This window comes from Eublepharis macularius, chromosome 14 (assembly GCF_028583425.1).
Source record: "Eublepharis macularius isolate TG4126 chromosome 14, MPM_Emac_v1.0, whole genome shotgun sequence".
In the NCBI taxonomy this organism is placed as follows: domain Eukaryota; kingdom Metazoa; phylum Chordata; class Lepidosauria; order Squamata; family Eublepharidae; genus Eublepharis; species Eublepharis macularius.
The window spans coordinates 60991331-61006470 of record NC_072803.1 but is presented as its reverse complement, the minus strand read 5'-3'; the positions used below and the strand labels follow the sequence as shown (position 1 = coordinate 61006470).

Below are 15140 nucleotides of genomic sequence, written 5' to 3'. Positions count from 1 at the left end.
ATAGAGAGACCTTACTGACCTTCATCACTCTCTCTCTCTCTCTCTCTCTCACACACACACACACACACACACACACACACACACACACACACCCCCGTCAGGGCTTTTTTTCTGGGGAAAGAGGTGGTGGAACTCAGTGGGTTGCCCTCGGAGAAAATGGTCACATGGCTGGTGGCCCCGCCCCCTGATCTCCAGACAGAGGGGAGTTAAGATCTCAGCGGCGCGGAGGGTAATCTAAACGCCCCTCTGTCTGGAGATCAGGGGGCGGGGCCACCAGCCATGTGACCATTTTCAAGAGGTTCCGGAACTCCGTTCCCCCACGTTCCCCCTGAAAAAAAGCCCTGCACACCGTAATGGTTACATTGAGTTACACTGTGTAAACAGGGCCAAATTAGATTTGTGGATCTGATCTGTGGACGCCAATCACCACCACCATTTCCCCATCTGTGGACACCAACCACCATTCCCCCCACCCCCTCCATGGCTGTTCTGGCACTTGAAAAGTTACTGGGGGAAAGAGGAGTGCCTTAGTCTGCTGCACTGCAGCCCTCACAGCATTTTAAGATGTTTTTAAAATGGGGTCGTCATCCACAGCCATCACATCTAGTTTGGCTCTCAGTGAAGGAGGAGGACAAAGTCAATAAATAAATTTTAAAAAATGATTTCTGTTTTTGTTCAAATGGTATAAAAATGGAGCAGAAAAAAAAGAAACATTCTGAAAAAATTGTATCCCCCCCCCCCAACCTGGCTTTGTTTTCAGGTTTACATTGAAGATATTAGCCAAGAGTTTGTGGAAGAATTTATCTGGCCAGCAGTCCAAGCCAATGCCATCTACGAAGATCGTTACCTTCTTGGCACTGCCCTGGCCAGACCCTGCATTGCCCGGAAGCAGATGGAAATAGCCCAGAAGGAAGGAGCCCAGTATGTTTCCCATGGAGCCACAGGAAAGGTAGGACACAGCTGAAATGGTTTTCTTTAGAAATTCCAGCAGAGGCTGTGTGCGTGCCATATTCAGCAGGAGGGCAGGAGAAACTACTCTGGTTGACGCTGCATGCCACTTATTGAGAATTTCAGCTTCTCAGTACTGAAAAATGCGGTTAGTTTCTAGCTCTTATGATCTGCCAGTAAATGTAGGCTGGGGACAATGCCTGCTGGAGTCTCAGAAAATCAGAGGTGGGCAGATAAGATTTCTTGTGTGAGAGAGTGCAGATCCCCATGGCTAGCAAACAAAATAAAATAAAATAAATTATGCAAAGCAGCAAATCTTGTGGAATAAATTATTCAGAAAAAGAGAAATTATATGCAAGTCGGCGTGCTTTTTTTCAGGTCACAGAACTCAGGGTGGCTTTCGGGTAGGCAAGGAGAGTCTAGACACACATAGTTGTATCAGCTAGTTTATGTGTTGCATTCCAGAGAAGTAGCTGTACTATAGTGTCATCCCAAGCAGAGTTGAGCTTAGGGGACTGTAACTCTCCTTAGGACGGCACTGTTAATCTATTGCAGCCAAAACAACAACCCAAACCTTCTAGCTGAGCAAATTGATTGTGGCAGAATCTCTTGTGGGCAGAATCCACCACCAGAAGTGTGGTGAGTGTGTGGCCGTGTTTTAGGGAAGTTTTTCAAGATGGGGTGGGGGGAGCAGAAGGTTCTTTTTAAATCTCCAATATATTCTGCAGCAGAGAAAGAGACAGTACTGATGAGTTCCAGAAAATGGTATGGGGGAGCTAAAGCCGCCTTTCCCTTGGGTGCCATGGTCCAAATCCAAATCCGGCCCCTGTGTGCTTGGGAAGAGCTCCCAACAGGGTGACGTGTGACTGACAGAAAGTCAGGTCAGGGAACCTAGGCCTGGCAGGGGCAAATTGCAGTGTGTAGTTCAGCCCTTAGAGATGGCTGCACAAAATCTTTTAGTTTTTTTTAAACATTGCTTGTTCTGAGGACTCAGAGCTAAACTACATGAGATGAATTACACGAGGACGCTCAAGTGAAGGGAGACGTAATGTTAGTCGGAAAGCGTAGTTTGAATTTTACCTCTCTCTACAGAGCCGCAAATATCACTCCTTAGAGGGTTTGTTAATTTCCTCTGTGCCTCCCCCTGACAAACCCCCTGAGAAGCATTTTTGCTGACTCTGTAGAGAGGTGAAATGAACAAACCGTCTGAAGAGTGATCTTTGCCGGCTCTGTAGAGAGAGGTGAAATTCAAACTACTCTTCCTGACTAACATTGCGTCTCCCTTCACTTGAGTGTCTTCATGTAATTCATCTCATGTAGTTTCGCTCTCAGACACATTACTTCTCCCCAGGAAAGTGGCAGTGGAGGCTATGAACTCGGGCTGCCTCCCAACCTGTTCCTGTCTACCGTCTTACTGTCCTCTCTAGAGTTGCCTACAGGTCTGGGAACAAACGTCCTGTCCTGTTAATAGAGGCTTAATGTGTGGAAATGGGCAGCGGAAGCTTTGCTTGGCATGGAGGTAAATGACACCCCATTAAACCTCTATTAGGCAGGACATTTTCTCTAGGCTTTTGGTAACTTTCACCAGACAATCAAGAGGGTGGCAAACGCAGGCTGCCAGCTAAGCCAGTCTCTGTTTGTCATTAACTTGGCACTGTAAGCAAGCAAGTCTCTCCTTACAACAACAAAAGGCTTTTAGGGAGAGTGTTAGGAAAACTAAAGCTCAGAATGGGCTTAGGCTAGCAAGAGATGCTAAAAACAACAAAAAAGGGTTCTTTATTTATGTTCAAAGTAAGAAAAAGAGCAAGGACATGGTAGGCCCATTAAAGGAACAGGAAAGTGCAATTGTAACAGGCAATGAAGAGAGGGCAGAACTGCTCGATCCCTACTTTTCCTCAGTCTTCTCCTGCGAGGGAAATGGTGCTCAACATGAAGGGGGAAAGGAATTACAACCTAGGATCGACATAGGGATAGTACATAAACACTTAATGTCTTTAAATGAAACTAAGTCCTCGGGCCAGATGAATTGCATCCAAGGGTACAAATAGAACACATGGATGCAATTTCTGAGCCTCGGTCCATTATTTTTGAGAATTCTTCGGGAACAGGTGAGGTACCAGAAGACTGGAGGCTGGCAAATATCCCCATCTTCAAGAAGGGGGAAAAGTTGGATCCGGGGAACTACTGACCCATCAGCTTGATGTCTATACCTGGAAAAGTTTTAGAACAGATCATCAAACAGTCAGTCCTTGAGCATTTAGAAAGGAAGGCTGTGATTACTAAGAGCCAGCATAGGTTTCTCAAGAACAAGTTACATCAGACTAGCTTTCTCTCTCTCGCTCTCTCTCTCTCTGGAGAAAGTTACTACTTTGCTGGATCAGGGGAATGCTGTAGACAAAGTTTATCTTGTTTTCAGTAAGGCTTTTGATAAGGTTCCCCATAATATCCTTGTTGACAAGTTGATAAAATGTGGTTTGGATCCTATTACTGTTAGCTGGATCTGTAACAGTGCTTGTTAATGGTTCCTCATCCTCTTGGAGAAGAATGACAAGTGGAGTGCCTCCGGGACTGGTCCTAGGACCTGTTTTGTTCAACATTTTTATAAATGATTTAGATGAAGGGATAGAGAGAATGCTTATTAAATTTGCAGATGATACTAAAATGGGAGGGAGAGCAAATACGGTAGAAGACAGATACAGGATGATCTTGACAGCATTAAGGTAGGAAAAATCAAATGCATAATTATAGGATGGGGGAGACTTGTCTTGGCAGTAGTATGTGCAAAAAGGATCTAGGGGTCTTAGTAGACCATACATTGACTATGAGAGCAGTGTGATTATGTAGCTAAAAAGGGAAATGTGGTTTGGGGCTGTATCATCGTATAGTGTCCAGATCATGCAAAGCAACAGTATCACTTTTCTCTGGTTAGACCTCACCTAGGGTATTGTGTTCATTTCTGGGCACCACAATTTAAGAAAGATATAGACAAGCTGGGACGTGTCCAGAGGAGGGCAAAGATGGTGAGGGGTCTGGAGACCAAGTCTATCCTATAGAGATGGCGTGGAGTTGTTTTCCACTGCCCCAGAAAGTCAGACCAGAAGCAACGGGTTGAAATTAGCTCAAAAGGGTTTTCGGCTAAACATGTTGGGCTGTATCAACAGAAATTTGTTTGTTGTGTGTTTTTGAATATTTAAGGAGTTTTATTGGTTTTAAAGGTATTTGTATTTTATATTAGTGTATTAATTGCAATCTGCCCTGAGCCTGCTGATGTGGGGAGGGCGGAATATAAATAGAATAGATAGATAGATAGATAGATAGATAGATAGATAGATAGATAGATAGATAGATAGATAGATAGATAGATAGATAGATAGATAGATAGATAGATAGATAGATAAAGTGTAGTGTGCAGATCATGTGAAGCAATGGTTTCACTGGTTAGACCTCACCTAGATTATTGTGTTCAGTTTTGGTGATATTATATCCATCTTCAAGTACTTGAAGGTCAGACCAGAACCAATGGGTTGAAATTAAATCAAAAGAGTTTTTGGCTAAACATTAGGAGGAACTCCCTGACATTTAGAGCAGCCCCTCAGTGGAATGGGCTTCCTCGGGTGGTGGTGGGCTCTCCTTCTTTGGAGATTTTTAAGCAGAGGCTAGATGGGCATCTGACAGCAATGATGGTCCTGTGAACCTGGGCAGATCATGAGACGGAGGGCAGGAAGGGTGACATCAGTGCTGAGTTCTCGTGGCCCCTTCTTACATGGCCAAGGTAATGCCTATTGCCACTTTGGGGGTCAGGAAGCAATTTCCCCCAGGCCAGTTTGGTCAAGGATCCTAGAGGGGAGTTTTTTTGGCCATCTTCTGGGCATGGAGCAGGGATCACTGAGTGTGTGGTGGGGGGAGGTAGTTGTGAATTTCCTGCATTGTGCACGGGTTGGACTAGATGACCCTGGAAGTCCTTTCCAACTCTATGATTCTTCTTTCTGTTTAAACCTGGCCCATTCACACCAGGATGCTAATTCACTGGGCAGGGAGCCTGTCCTTATGGCTCCCTCTGAGTTCCTAATGCATCTATAAGATTCCTTCAACCAGCGTATCCATTTTTCCCATGAAGAAGGGAGGAGAGGGGGAAAGACCAGCCATAGACTCGCCAGATGGAGAAATTGGATGGATGGCCATAGCCACAATGGACAAGTGTATTGTCTTTTGGACCCCCCTCCTTCAGAATCAGGCCTACATAACAGAATTAATCCAGGGTGATTTCTTTTACATATGCCCATTTCATTGAGAAAATTCAGCCCAGCCCCCTCCGTTTCTGTTAGTAGGAAAATCAGCGGAGGAGTATTCACATGGGGTGGGGTCACACAATGAATATTTATTGCTGCAGAATAGAGAGACAATCTTCTGTCTGGCCGAGGGGTTGGGAAATGCTATCCTTCAGCCTTTACCCTGGCTCTGAGAAGGAGGGGGATGGAAGAAATTCCTTCCGTAACTCAGCTGTTGAGCATAACACGCATTCAAGTCCAGAGCTTCCCCCTCCCATTAACTTCCCTTGCCCAAAGACAACCAAACCACTTTCAGGCTGTAGTTCTAGACATGATTTCTTGGGGATGAGTCCAATTGAACATAGAAGGACTTACTTTTTTATTACCATAAAAGAAAAGACAACCCTTCAAAGACCTATGAAAGAGGGTACAACCACATAAAGGGGAACTTTTGATTACAGATTGCATCATGAGTGGTAAATAGAACATGTGCAGAGTGCCTTTAATAATTTTAACCAACTTTATTGGAGCATAAGCTTTTGAGAACCACAGCTCTCTTCATCAGATGCATCTTTACGATTTTGCAACTGCAGACTAACATGGCTAACTCCTCTGGATTTCATAATTTTGTGACTAAAGCTTCTGAAATATGTTGCCTCTTTCAAGGAAAGGTTTTGGGGTTCCCAAAAGTGGTTCCCACCCACCCCGGAACCAGCAAGTCTCACTTTGGTTTGGTCTGTGTTGTGTTACGTGCCATCAAGTCGCCTCCGACCTATGGCAACCCTATGAGTGAAAGACCTCCAAAACTTCCTATCATTAATTGACTTGCTCAGATCCTGCAGACTGGAGGACATGGCTTCTTTGATTGAGTCAAGCCATCTCGTTTTAGGTCTTCCTCTTTTCCGACTGCCTTCCACTTTCCCTAGCATTACTGATTTTTCTAGAGAATCTTGTCTTCTCATGATGTGACCAAAATTGTCAGATTATGGATGACAGGATATGGCAGACAGACCCCTGGATCATGGCAGCAAGACACAGGTTCTTGGTTAAATGACTTTCATTCAGAAATTAGATCTTTTCCATATGCACAGGTCCATAAGTTTACTTAGGGCCAAGCTACACATGACGAATGACACTTGAACGGCAAGTGGATTGAGTGGAGGGCAAGTGAACAGGGAGAAATACACTTGCTGTTCAAGTGTCATTCGTCATGTGTAGCTTGGCCCTTAGAAGCAAAGAAACATCTAGGCAGTACAGCTCCCTTGAAAGGAATAGAGGCTTGAGGAAAGTACAGCTCTAAATACTCAACCATTTCCCTCCTCCCCAAACCACAAGTTTGCGCGGGAAGAAGTCTGGGAACTTCTGCTGGAGTTTATACATCAGCTAGACAAGACAGAAAGAAATGGTAACATTTCAGACACTACAAGGTCATTTCAGTGAGCTTCAAAGAAAGAGATTACCCAGCTGTGTTCTCAGGCTGGGAGAGGGAGAAACGAAAGTGATGCACATAGCATTTGCAATATGAAATCAAAACACAGTATTAGCAATTAGCATCCCCTAGAACAATGACACGGATGTAGGGGCTACAGACATGACAAAAGTATGATAGCCTCAGTTTTGTCATTTTAGCTTCTAGGGTGAATTCAGGCTTGATTTGATCTAGTACCCACTTATTTGTCTTATTTCTTGGATCTTTTAGAACAGATCTCCTGTTCTTCCTTTTTTGTTGCTGTCTTCTATTTCTTTGCACTGGTTATTATAATAGAACTCTCTGCATGAAAGTTTCTGAAAAGCTGCATTTAGAATTTCGACCCTATTTCTGTCACCTTTTGCTTTTGCTTCTTGTCTATATTTAGCAATTTTAAGAGTTTCCTCAGTCATCCATTTAGGTCTCTCCTTTCTTTTGGCTACAGGAACAGTCTTTGCACATTCTTCCTTGATAATATCTCTCTTCTGGCTCTCAATCAATTAAACTTAGTATTGCAAATCTGTTCTTTGCATGGTCTTTAAATTCTTCAGGAATATTATTTAAATTGTATTTTGGCACTATGATTCTTTTAGTGTTTCTCTTCAGCTTTATTCTATTTTTTTTATATTAGCAACTCATGATCAGTATCATAATCAGCTCCTGGTATTGTTTTACCAGAGAGAATAGAGCTTCTCCATTTTCTGTTTCCAAGTATGTAACCTGTTTGGGTCCTGTATTGGTCACCCGGTGATTTGCATGTATACAGTCATCTTTTTAGTTGCTGAAGTATGTGTTAGCAATGGACAGGTTGTCGGCTTCACAAAATTCTATGAGTCACTCTCCTGCTTCATTTTGTGCTCCTAGTCCAAATTTTCCAACTATGTTTGATTCTGCTTTGTCTCCTACTTTTGCATTCCAGTCACCTATGATTATCAGCATATCTTGTTTAGGTGTATGATCAATTTCTTCTTGGACACTTGCATAAAAGTTTTCCGTTTCTTCCTCTTCAGCATCTGTAGTTTGAGCACAAACTTAAATAATTGTTATGTTAACAGGCCTTCCCTGAAGTCTGATTGATATTACTCAGTCAGACTTCGTGTTGTAGCTCTTGACTGCTTGTGCTATTTCTTGCCTCACTATTACAGCAACACTGTTTTCTATGTAATTAATTGCCCACTGGTGAGAGAAGGCCTTGGACTTCTGCACATGGTCCAAGGCCTCCTTTTTATGTTGCTTTTCAACATGGAAAAGGAGTTCTTGAGCAAAGGTTCTGGGGGCATTTTGGCTCCAGTTGAAACCTGCAATGCACATAGCCTTCTGTGTCTCATAAACCTTACCCTTTGTACTAGTGTGCTGAGAAGTGGGTTTTAGGAATGGGGGTGTAATGATTTGCTTAGTTTTAATTGCCTTTTAAACCTTCACCTTTGGATCTTTAATCCTGCTCCTTCTTACTTTGTTTGTGTTATGTGCCACCAGGATTTTTTTTCTGGGAAAAGAGGTGGTGGAACTCAGTGGTGGAACTCAGGACTGCACAATGATGTCACTTTGGGTCAGCGGGAACAAGGGAGGAGTTTTTTAAAGTTTAAATTGCCTTTCGTGAAAATAGTCACATGGTCGGTGGCCCCGCCCCCTGATCTCCAGACAGAGGAGAGTTTAGATTGCCAGACAGATTGCAATCTAAACTCCCCTCTGTCTGGAGATCAGGGGGCGGGGCCACCAGCCATGTGACCATTTTCAAGAGGTGCTGGAACTCCGTTCCACCACGTTCCTGCTGAAAAAAAGCCCTGTGTGTCACCAAGTCGCCTCTGACCTATAGAAATGTTATGAATGAAAGACCTCCAAAACATCCTATCCTTAACAGACTTGCTCAGATCCTGCAAACTAGAGGATGTTCCTTCTTTGATTGATTCAAGCCATCTCGTTTTAGGTCTTCCTCTTTTCCTACTGCCCTTCACTTTTCCTAGCATTATTGACTTTTCCAGAGAATCTTGTCTTCTCACGATGTGACCAAAGTACGATAGCCTCAGTTTATACCTCAGGAGGGCTCTGGTCACACCCAACATTCTTTTTATTTCCACTCACACAGACTTCAGGAGTTCTCTACATTATGTAAGCTTTTACCTCAAGAACATGTTCCATGCTGTGTTTGTGTGACCCTTATATTGCTGCCTCCCTGACTCCCTCAAAACATTTTAGCTGCCACCAAAGGTTTTAGCCTTAGATCTCTTTGTTATAACTGGTAATATAGGAAGGCTTGTTATAAATGGTAGTTGGACAGAACACTCAGCATGTGAAGGGGGTTGTGAGGTAAAAAAGGGATTTTCTTGCTTAAACGGAAGTAGAATTCACTTATAAGAACATAATTGTGATGGCTGTAGAGTTTTGATAAGCATATTGGTTTCAGAATAGTTCTTAAGCTTGGTGGTTTCACAAATAATTCTCTCTTCTAAAAGGTAAATTCCCAGACTCAGTCACCTGACTAATTTTCCACACCGATCTTCACTAGCATACTAAACTCTCATCTCATCCACACAGACGTAGATTTGCTCTCAGGTCTTTTCAAGCAGCTTGCCTGACTTAGATAAGATAATCTCTCTCTCAGGGCCAAGCTACACATGACGAATGACACTTGAATGGCAAGTGTATTTCTCTCTGTTCACTTGCCCTCCACTCAATCCACTTGCAGTTCAAGTGTCATTCGTCATGTGTAGCTTGGCCCTCAGATACACACAGACTCACTCCTGGAGCGCCAAGTTTGGCTGGCAGAATTTGGCTCTCAGGCTTCCACACAGTTTGCCTGATTTAGCCAGAATCCTTTCTGAGACACCCAAAGACTGACTTAGGCTCATGCATAGTTTACCTTTCTCAGAGATACACACAAATCAACTCTCTGAGGGCCAGACTACAAGAGACGACACTTGAATGGCAAGTGTATTCCTCCCTGTTCACTTGCCCTCCACTTGCTCTCCACTCGATCCACTTGCCGTTCAAGTGTCATTTGTCACTTGTAGCTTGGCCCTCAGGCTCCACACAGTTTGTCTGACTTAACTAGAATAAAACCCCTTTCAGGCTTCCACACAGTTTGCCTGATTTAGTAAGAATGATCACTTTCTCTCAGCACACTGACTACAAAATGCAGTTCACTCTGCCCGCTAGGGTTCAGCTAGAAACTATTTTGATACAAAACATTACAGGGGGCATGTGGCAAGATTTCTATCCTAAATTGGGCATGCCTTCTGTGTTGTAAATACACCTGCGGAAGGAGAAGTTGCTTTAGGCTTGCACCTACATAGGGACTGATATTCCCCCTTTTATACAATGGAAGAAATATTTCTAAATTATGTTTTTTAAATGCCCTGACCTGAATAGCCCAGGTCTAGATCTTGTCAGATTTCAGAAGCTAAGCAGGGTCAGCTTTGGCTAGTAATTGGATGGGAGACCTCCAATGAAGACCGGGGTCGCTGCACAGAGGAAGGCAACGGCCATCCACCTCTGCACATCTCTTGCCTTGAAAACCCCACGAGGTGTCAACATAAGTCAGCTGCAGTTTCGTGACACCTCACACACACGTTTTCTAAATTCACTCGTCTTCTTCTGCAGTGTTACAAAGGAGGAGGATGGAGGCGAACCCCAGAATTTGTGGGCTCCCCATACTATTGATTCTGGCTACCATTGTCTACCTACCCATCTGAAAAGTTCCCTCTTCTGGCTTTCCCTGAAGCTTATCGCAAAGAAGACTTTCTGACACATTCCGGGAGGCTCTTCCTTAAAGGGGTCTGCCATCGAGAAAGTGTGTGAATGGGCCACAACGGTTTGCAACCTAGTGCAGGGGTAGCCCATGGTATTCTGTCACCCCAAGCATCCCCTTTGGGTTGAGCATCAGCTTGGGCCTGGACAGGGGTACCGCAGGCCCAGGGGGCGGTGTCAGTTGCCTTCTGTGCTGCTTATGACTGGGGGTGCGTTGAGTCCCTGTGATATTTTGGCACCCTCTTCCTTGGGCTGCCCCCAAGCTTGGCTGGAGAACCAGAGTGGGACCACAAGTGACGCCTGACACAGGTTGGACACTAGTCAGCTTCCCTCAAGTTTTGATGGGAAATGTAGGCATCCTGGTCTTGCAGCTTGGCTCTCCGACTGCTGTCCAATGGACTTTTCAACTGTCACTTGTCCAACATTCCGCCAAGCTGCCTACATTTCCCATCAAAACTTGAGGGAAGCTGACAAGTGTCCAACCTGTGTCAGGCGTCACTTGTGGTCCCACTCCCAGACTTACTCTAGTCCAAGTGGGGATACTCTGGTTTTCAGGGTTCACAAGTACCAGGTGATTAGGTAAAGGTAAAGGTAGTCCCCTGTGCAAGCACTGAGTCATTACGGTTTTACGGGGTGGTTTCCCTCGTCATCTACACTTTGCCCCCAGGAAACTGGGTACTCATTTTACCGACCTCGGAAGGATGGAAGGCTGAGTCAACCTTGAGCCGGCTACCTGAACCCGGCTTCTGCCAGGATTGAACTCAGGTTGTGAGCAGAGCTTGGGCTGCAGTACTGCCGCTTACCACTCTGTGCCACGGGGCTCTTACCACATGATTATCACTGACTATTTAAAAGTTGAACCTTCCTTTATGGGATCTATATTTAATAAAATATACAGATTAGACTATTTAAATTTAGACTTTTTTATTTGGTGCTAATTTGTAATGGCAAGCCCCTTCTTCGAACCAAATCTGACTTCCAGCTGCTAGAGTGGTTTAGGTTATGAATTACTGTGGATTTCTGGCAGTACATTAGGATACTGTTTATACTAAATGGTAGTTGGCTACCAAGAAGTCCAGAAACAATTCAAGCTTAGGATTTTCATTAAAAAAAATTGAAGTTTTCTACGTCAGCATTTTGGGGTGGGGAGAATAGCCCTTTTGAACTACCCCCAGGGCACAGTTCAAGAAAGCTCGTCACGGTTCACATATCTAGATGATCTGTTTTCTTTCTCTGTTAAAAATTAGTTAAACTGTTTTTGGGCAAAGGAGAGAGTCCATTCATTGTCTTGTTTATGTGACTGAAAATGGTTTTAGCTGACTGCTTTGTATGAGGTACAGCTCAGGGCCTATATGTATACAAGATATTGAGAAATCCATGATCATAAAAAAACAAGTTGGCAGAGACAAGCCATGCCGAACTTCCAGGGGCATCTTCGTTTGCTTTGTAAATGGCCTGGAGAAGATGGGAGAAAGAGCAAGCCCCTTTGGGAGGAGGATATGGAAGCATTCCTGAGGCTTTTGGCTCTCCAGTGGCTGCTTGAGGCACAGAGGCAGGGACTATGTTGTAGTGAACAAATGTTCCCTGATCCGCTAGTGTTTTATATTAATTGCTGTTTTTGTCAATGGTTTCTCACTTTTTGCTCTTGGCTGTGCCAATTTCTTTTTATTGTACACCCAAGTATGTTTTTTTAGTAATGGAGAAAACAGGAAAGTGGAGAAATAGTGGTGGCAGAGCTCTCTGGCAAGTGACAGTCACAGCCTCACTTTCCCTCCATGGGTTTATGATAAATGATTTAGTGGTTAGTTATTAGTTTGGACAAATATCCTGTAGTGCAGAGGGGAAGCAAAATCTGTACTTGCCTGGGCGGGTTGGCCCTTGAGGTGGGGGGCACAATGGCTAAACGTCAGGGGCAGAGGCTCCTTGCATACCTCTGGGGATCATTTAAGTGCCTGATCTGGGCTTAATTTTCACCCTTTGTTTATTTGGGGGCAGTTGTGTTTAACACTGAGCTCTGCATTGAATGCCCAGTGGCATTAGGAAGCAGAATAACAACAGGGCTTGGGGGCATCTTGTGTCTAGCAAAGGCTCCTCCTGCTGAAGGACTGCTCTTCTGCTAGCAGAACGGAACCACAGGATCCATCTCAAAGTCTATCCCTCTTTGCTCTCTCTCCAACTGGCATTCAGAGAGCTCCTTTACAGCTGTTGTAGAGTTGACTTTGTCCTACAGAAAGTTGCATGCTCAGCATTCTTCCACTAGAGGGGGCCAGAGCTCCATATTTGAAAACCATCTCTGCCAACTAGGCTGCTGACTCAGGATTTCATTGCCTGATGAGGCAGAAATGCTCCTGAAGGGGCAGAGAGAGACCGTGGAACCGGCGCAAAGAGTTTCAGGAGTAAAAGAAACGCGGTCTAATGTAAACAAGAAAAGGTCCCAGGAAAATGATGTTAATAAGAATGATGTTAATGAGAAAAGGTCCCAGGAAAATGATAGTGGCAATAACTACTGCTATCTCCTCACAAGTCGGAGCAAAGTTGCTGTCTGCCCCTGTGCTTTAGTAGTAAGGCACTGGTGTCTTCATTTTCTCTTTGGGCTAATGCAGCAACCCAGAGAACTACTAGTATACTGTATGAAATAAATGAAAAAAATTAGAGGCTCCTGTAGACCTCAAAGCACATAACCACCTAAGAGGCTGTCGACTACATTTGGACATGAATCATTGCTCTGGCCTTGTTCCTTTTTTCTTTTTTTAAAAAAATTATTTTATTTTATTGCAACAAACGACAAACAAAAGTTCACATAGAGAAACAAAAACATAGAAACAAAAAACAAACTAATACATGAAAACATGGAGGGAGACATACCATTTAAACACTTTACAGAATTTCTTTAAGCTCGTTACTTAATCAATAACTCTTCTGTATTACCCATATCTTAACTAAACATATAACTTTGACTTTACTGCGAAGATATCTGCATTTTTTTATCCCCCATACTTCAACCTATCATTTGTTGCCAACCGTATAACTCTAATTTTCAGATCCACAGATCATTAGCTCTGACTTCTCTTTTGCATACAGAAAGTCCATGAAAGGTTTCCAGATCTTCACAAAACTGGCTGTTGTTTTGTCCCTCAGCAATTCTGTTAATTTTGCCATTTCCGCAATCTCCAACATCTTCACTAGCCAATCAGCTGTTGTTGGAAGTTTATTCGATTTCCAATATTGTGCACAAATTATTCTTGCAGCCGCTATTCTTTAACTTTATCCAATCCTTTAACCAAACTAAACAGGCAGCTGCATAATATAGTTTTAGATCAGGCAGCCCCAATCCACATCTTTCCACTCTGGCTTTGTTTCCTTCCTTCCAAATTCATCTGTGCTGGGTATATACTATATCTCACTCTGTCACTGGGTCAGGTGTGACTGGAGCAGTTCATCACTTTTGCTGCAGTGGAATGATTTGTTCTCCAAGGAGGTTGTCTGTTGCATCTCTGTATGAGTAAGTCACTGTTTAGGGCTTGCCTCTATTCATGGAAGAGACTTTCCCAGATTAGCAACTCAAGTAGAAATGGGATTGGACTTCTTTGCAAGTGGTTAGATCTTAGGGTCACACACTTTACAAGTAAAACTTGTATACAGATGGTACATCCAATTTAAAATCAGAAAGCAGTGATTTAAAAAAGCAAGTGGAATTCTGATGTTGATCTGATGATGGAATTCTGTAATGAAGAAAGGTTAAAATAAATTATCCCATTACTTTGTCCCAAGGAGGAGACAATGATTTATTCTGACTTCTCTATTCTTGTGTGAATTTGAATCCCTGAAAGCTCCAGTTGGCTGCCCAAAACTTTGAAAACAATGGTGCAACGAAGCAAATCTTTACAGAGACTTTGCTTAAAAATATAAGTGCAGCTGAGCAGCATGGAGGGCGATTGAAACTCCCCTCTGTCTGGAAATCAGGGGGTGGGGCCACCAGCCATGTGACCATTTTCTCTGAGGGCAACCCACAGTTCTACCACCTCTTTTCCCAAAAAAAAATCCCTGAAAAGCAGTATGTTAAAAAGAAACATTTTCAAGAGGTTCCGGAACTCTGTTCCACCGCGTTCCAGCTGAAAAAAAGCCCTACTGCTTTCACTAAACTTTGGTTGGGTTTGGGAAGGGGTTAAATGTATGCAATATTGAATAAATACATACAGTATGCATCAATTACATGTATAATGTGCAGGGCTCATTTCGAGGGGGAACGCGCAGGAATGCAGTTCCGGCAGTTCCCCAAAGAGGTCACATGACAGGTGGCCCCACCCACCTGACTCTCAGCCTTTTTGGGCCTGTTTCGGCCTGGATTGGGGCTGAACCGGCCTGGATCAGGCCTCTGACAGGTGATGAATCACTCTCCCGCTCAGCAGCGGCCCAATTCTGACCATTTGGGCCCCTTTTCAGCCATTTTCAGCCCCTTTTTGCCATTTTGGGCCCAATTTCAGCCCTGAATGGCCAGGTTTGGGTCCAAAACAGCCATGATAGGTGATGTCAGGGGGTGTGGCATACGCAAATCAGTTATGCTAATGACACCCTTCCGGTTCTGGCAAGGGGTGTGGCACATGCTAATGAGTTATGCTAATGAGTTCCTCCAGCTCTTTTTCTACAACATGACCCCTGATAATGTGTATATTCTAACGTATAAATATAGAAAAAATACATATGTTTTA

General features: G+C 43.7%; 1 protein-coding gene across 3 annotated transcripts in view; it reads left to right on the top strand.

The window, feature by feature from the left end:
- Window positions 1–15140, top strand: part of ASS1 (argininosuccinate synthase 1) — a 168860-nt gene that overhangs the window by 19804 nt on the left and 133916 nt on the right. For all 3 annotated transcript variants that reach the window (XR_008598202.1, XM_054997683.1, XM_054997682.1), the window contains exon 4: window positions 761–949. Coding sequence is in view for 2 of the 3 variants with exons in the window: in XM_054997683.1 (XP_054853658.1) it covers window positions 761–949 (189 nt within the window). In the remaining variant the exon portion in view is untranslated. The remainder of the gene's footprint in view (window positions 1–760; window positions 950–15140) is intronic.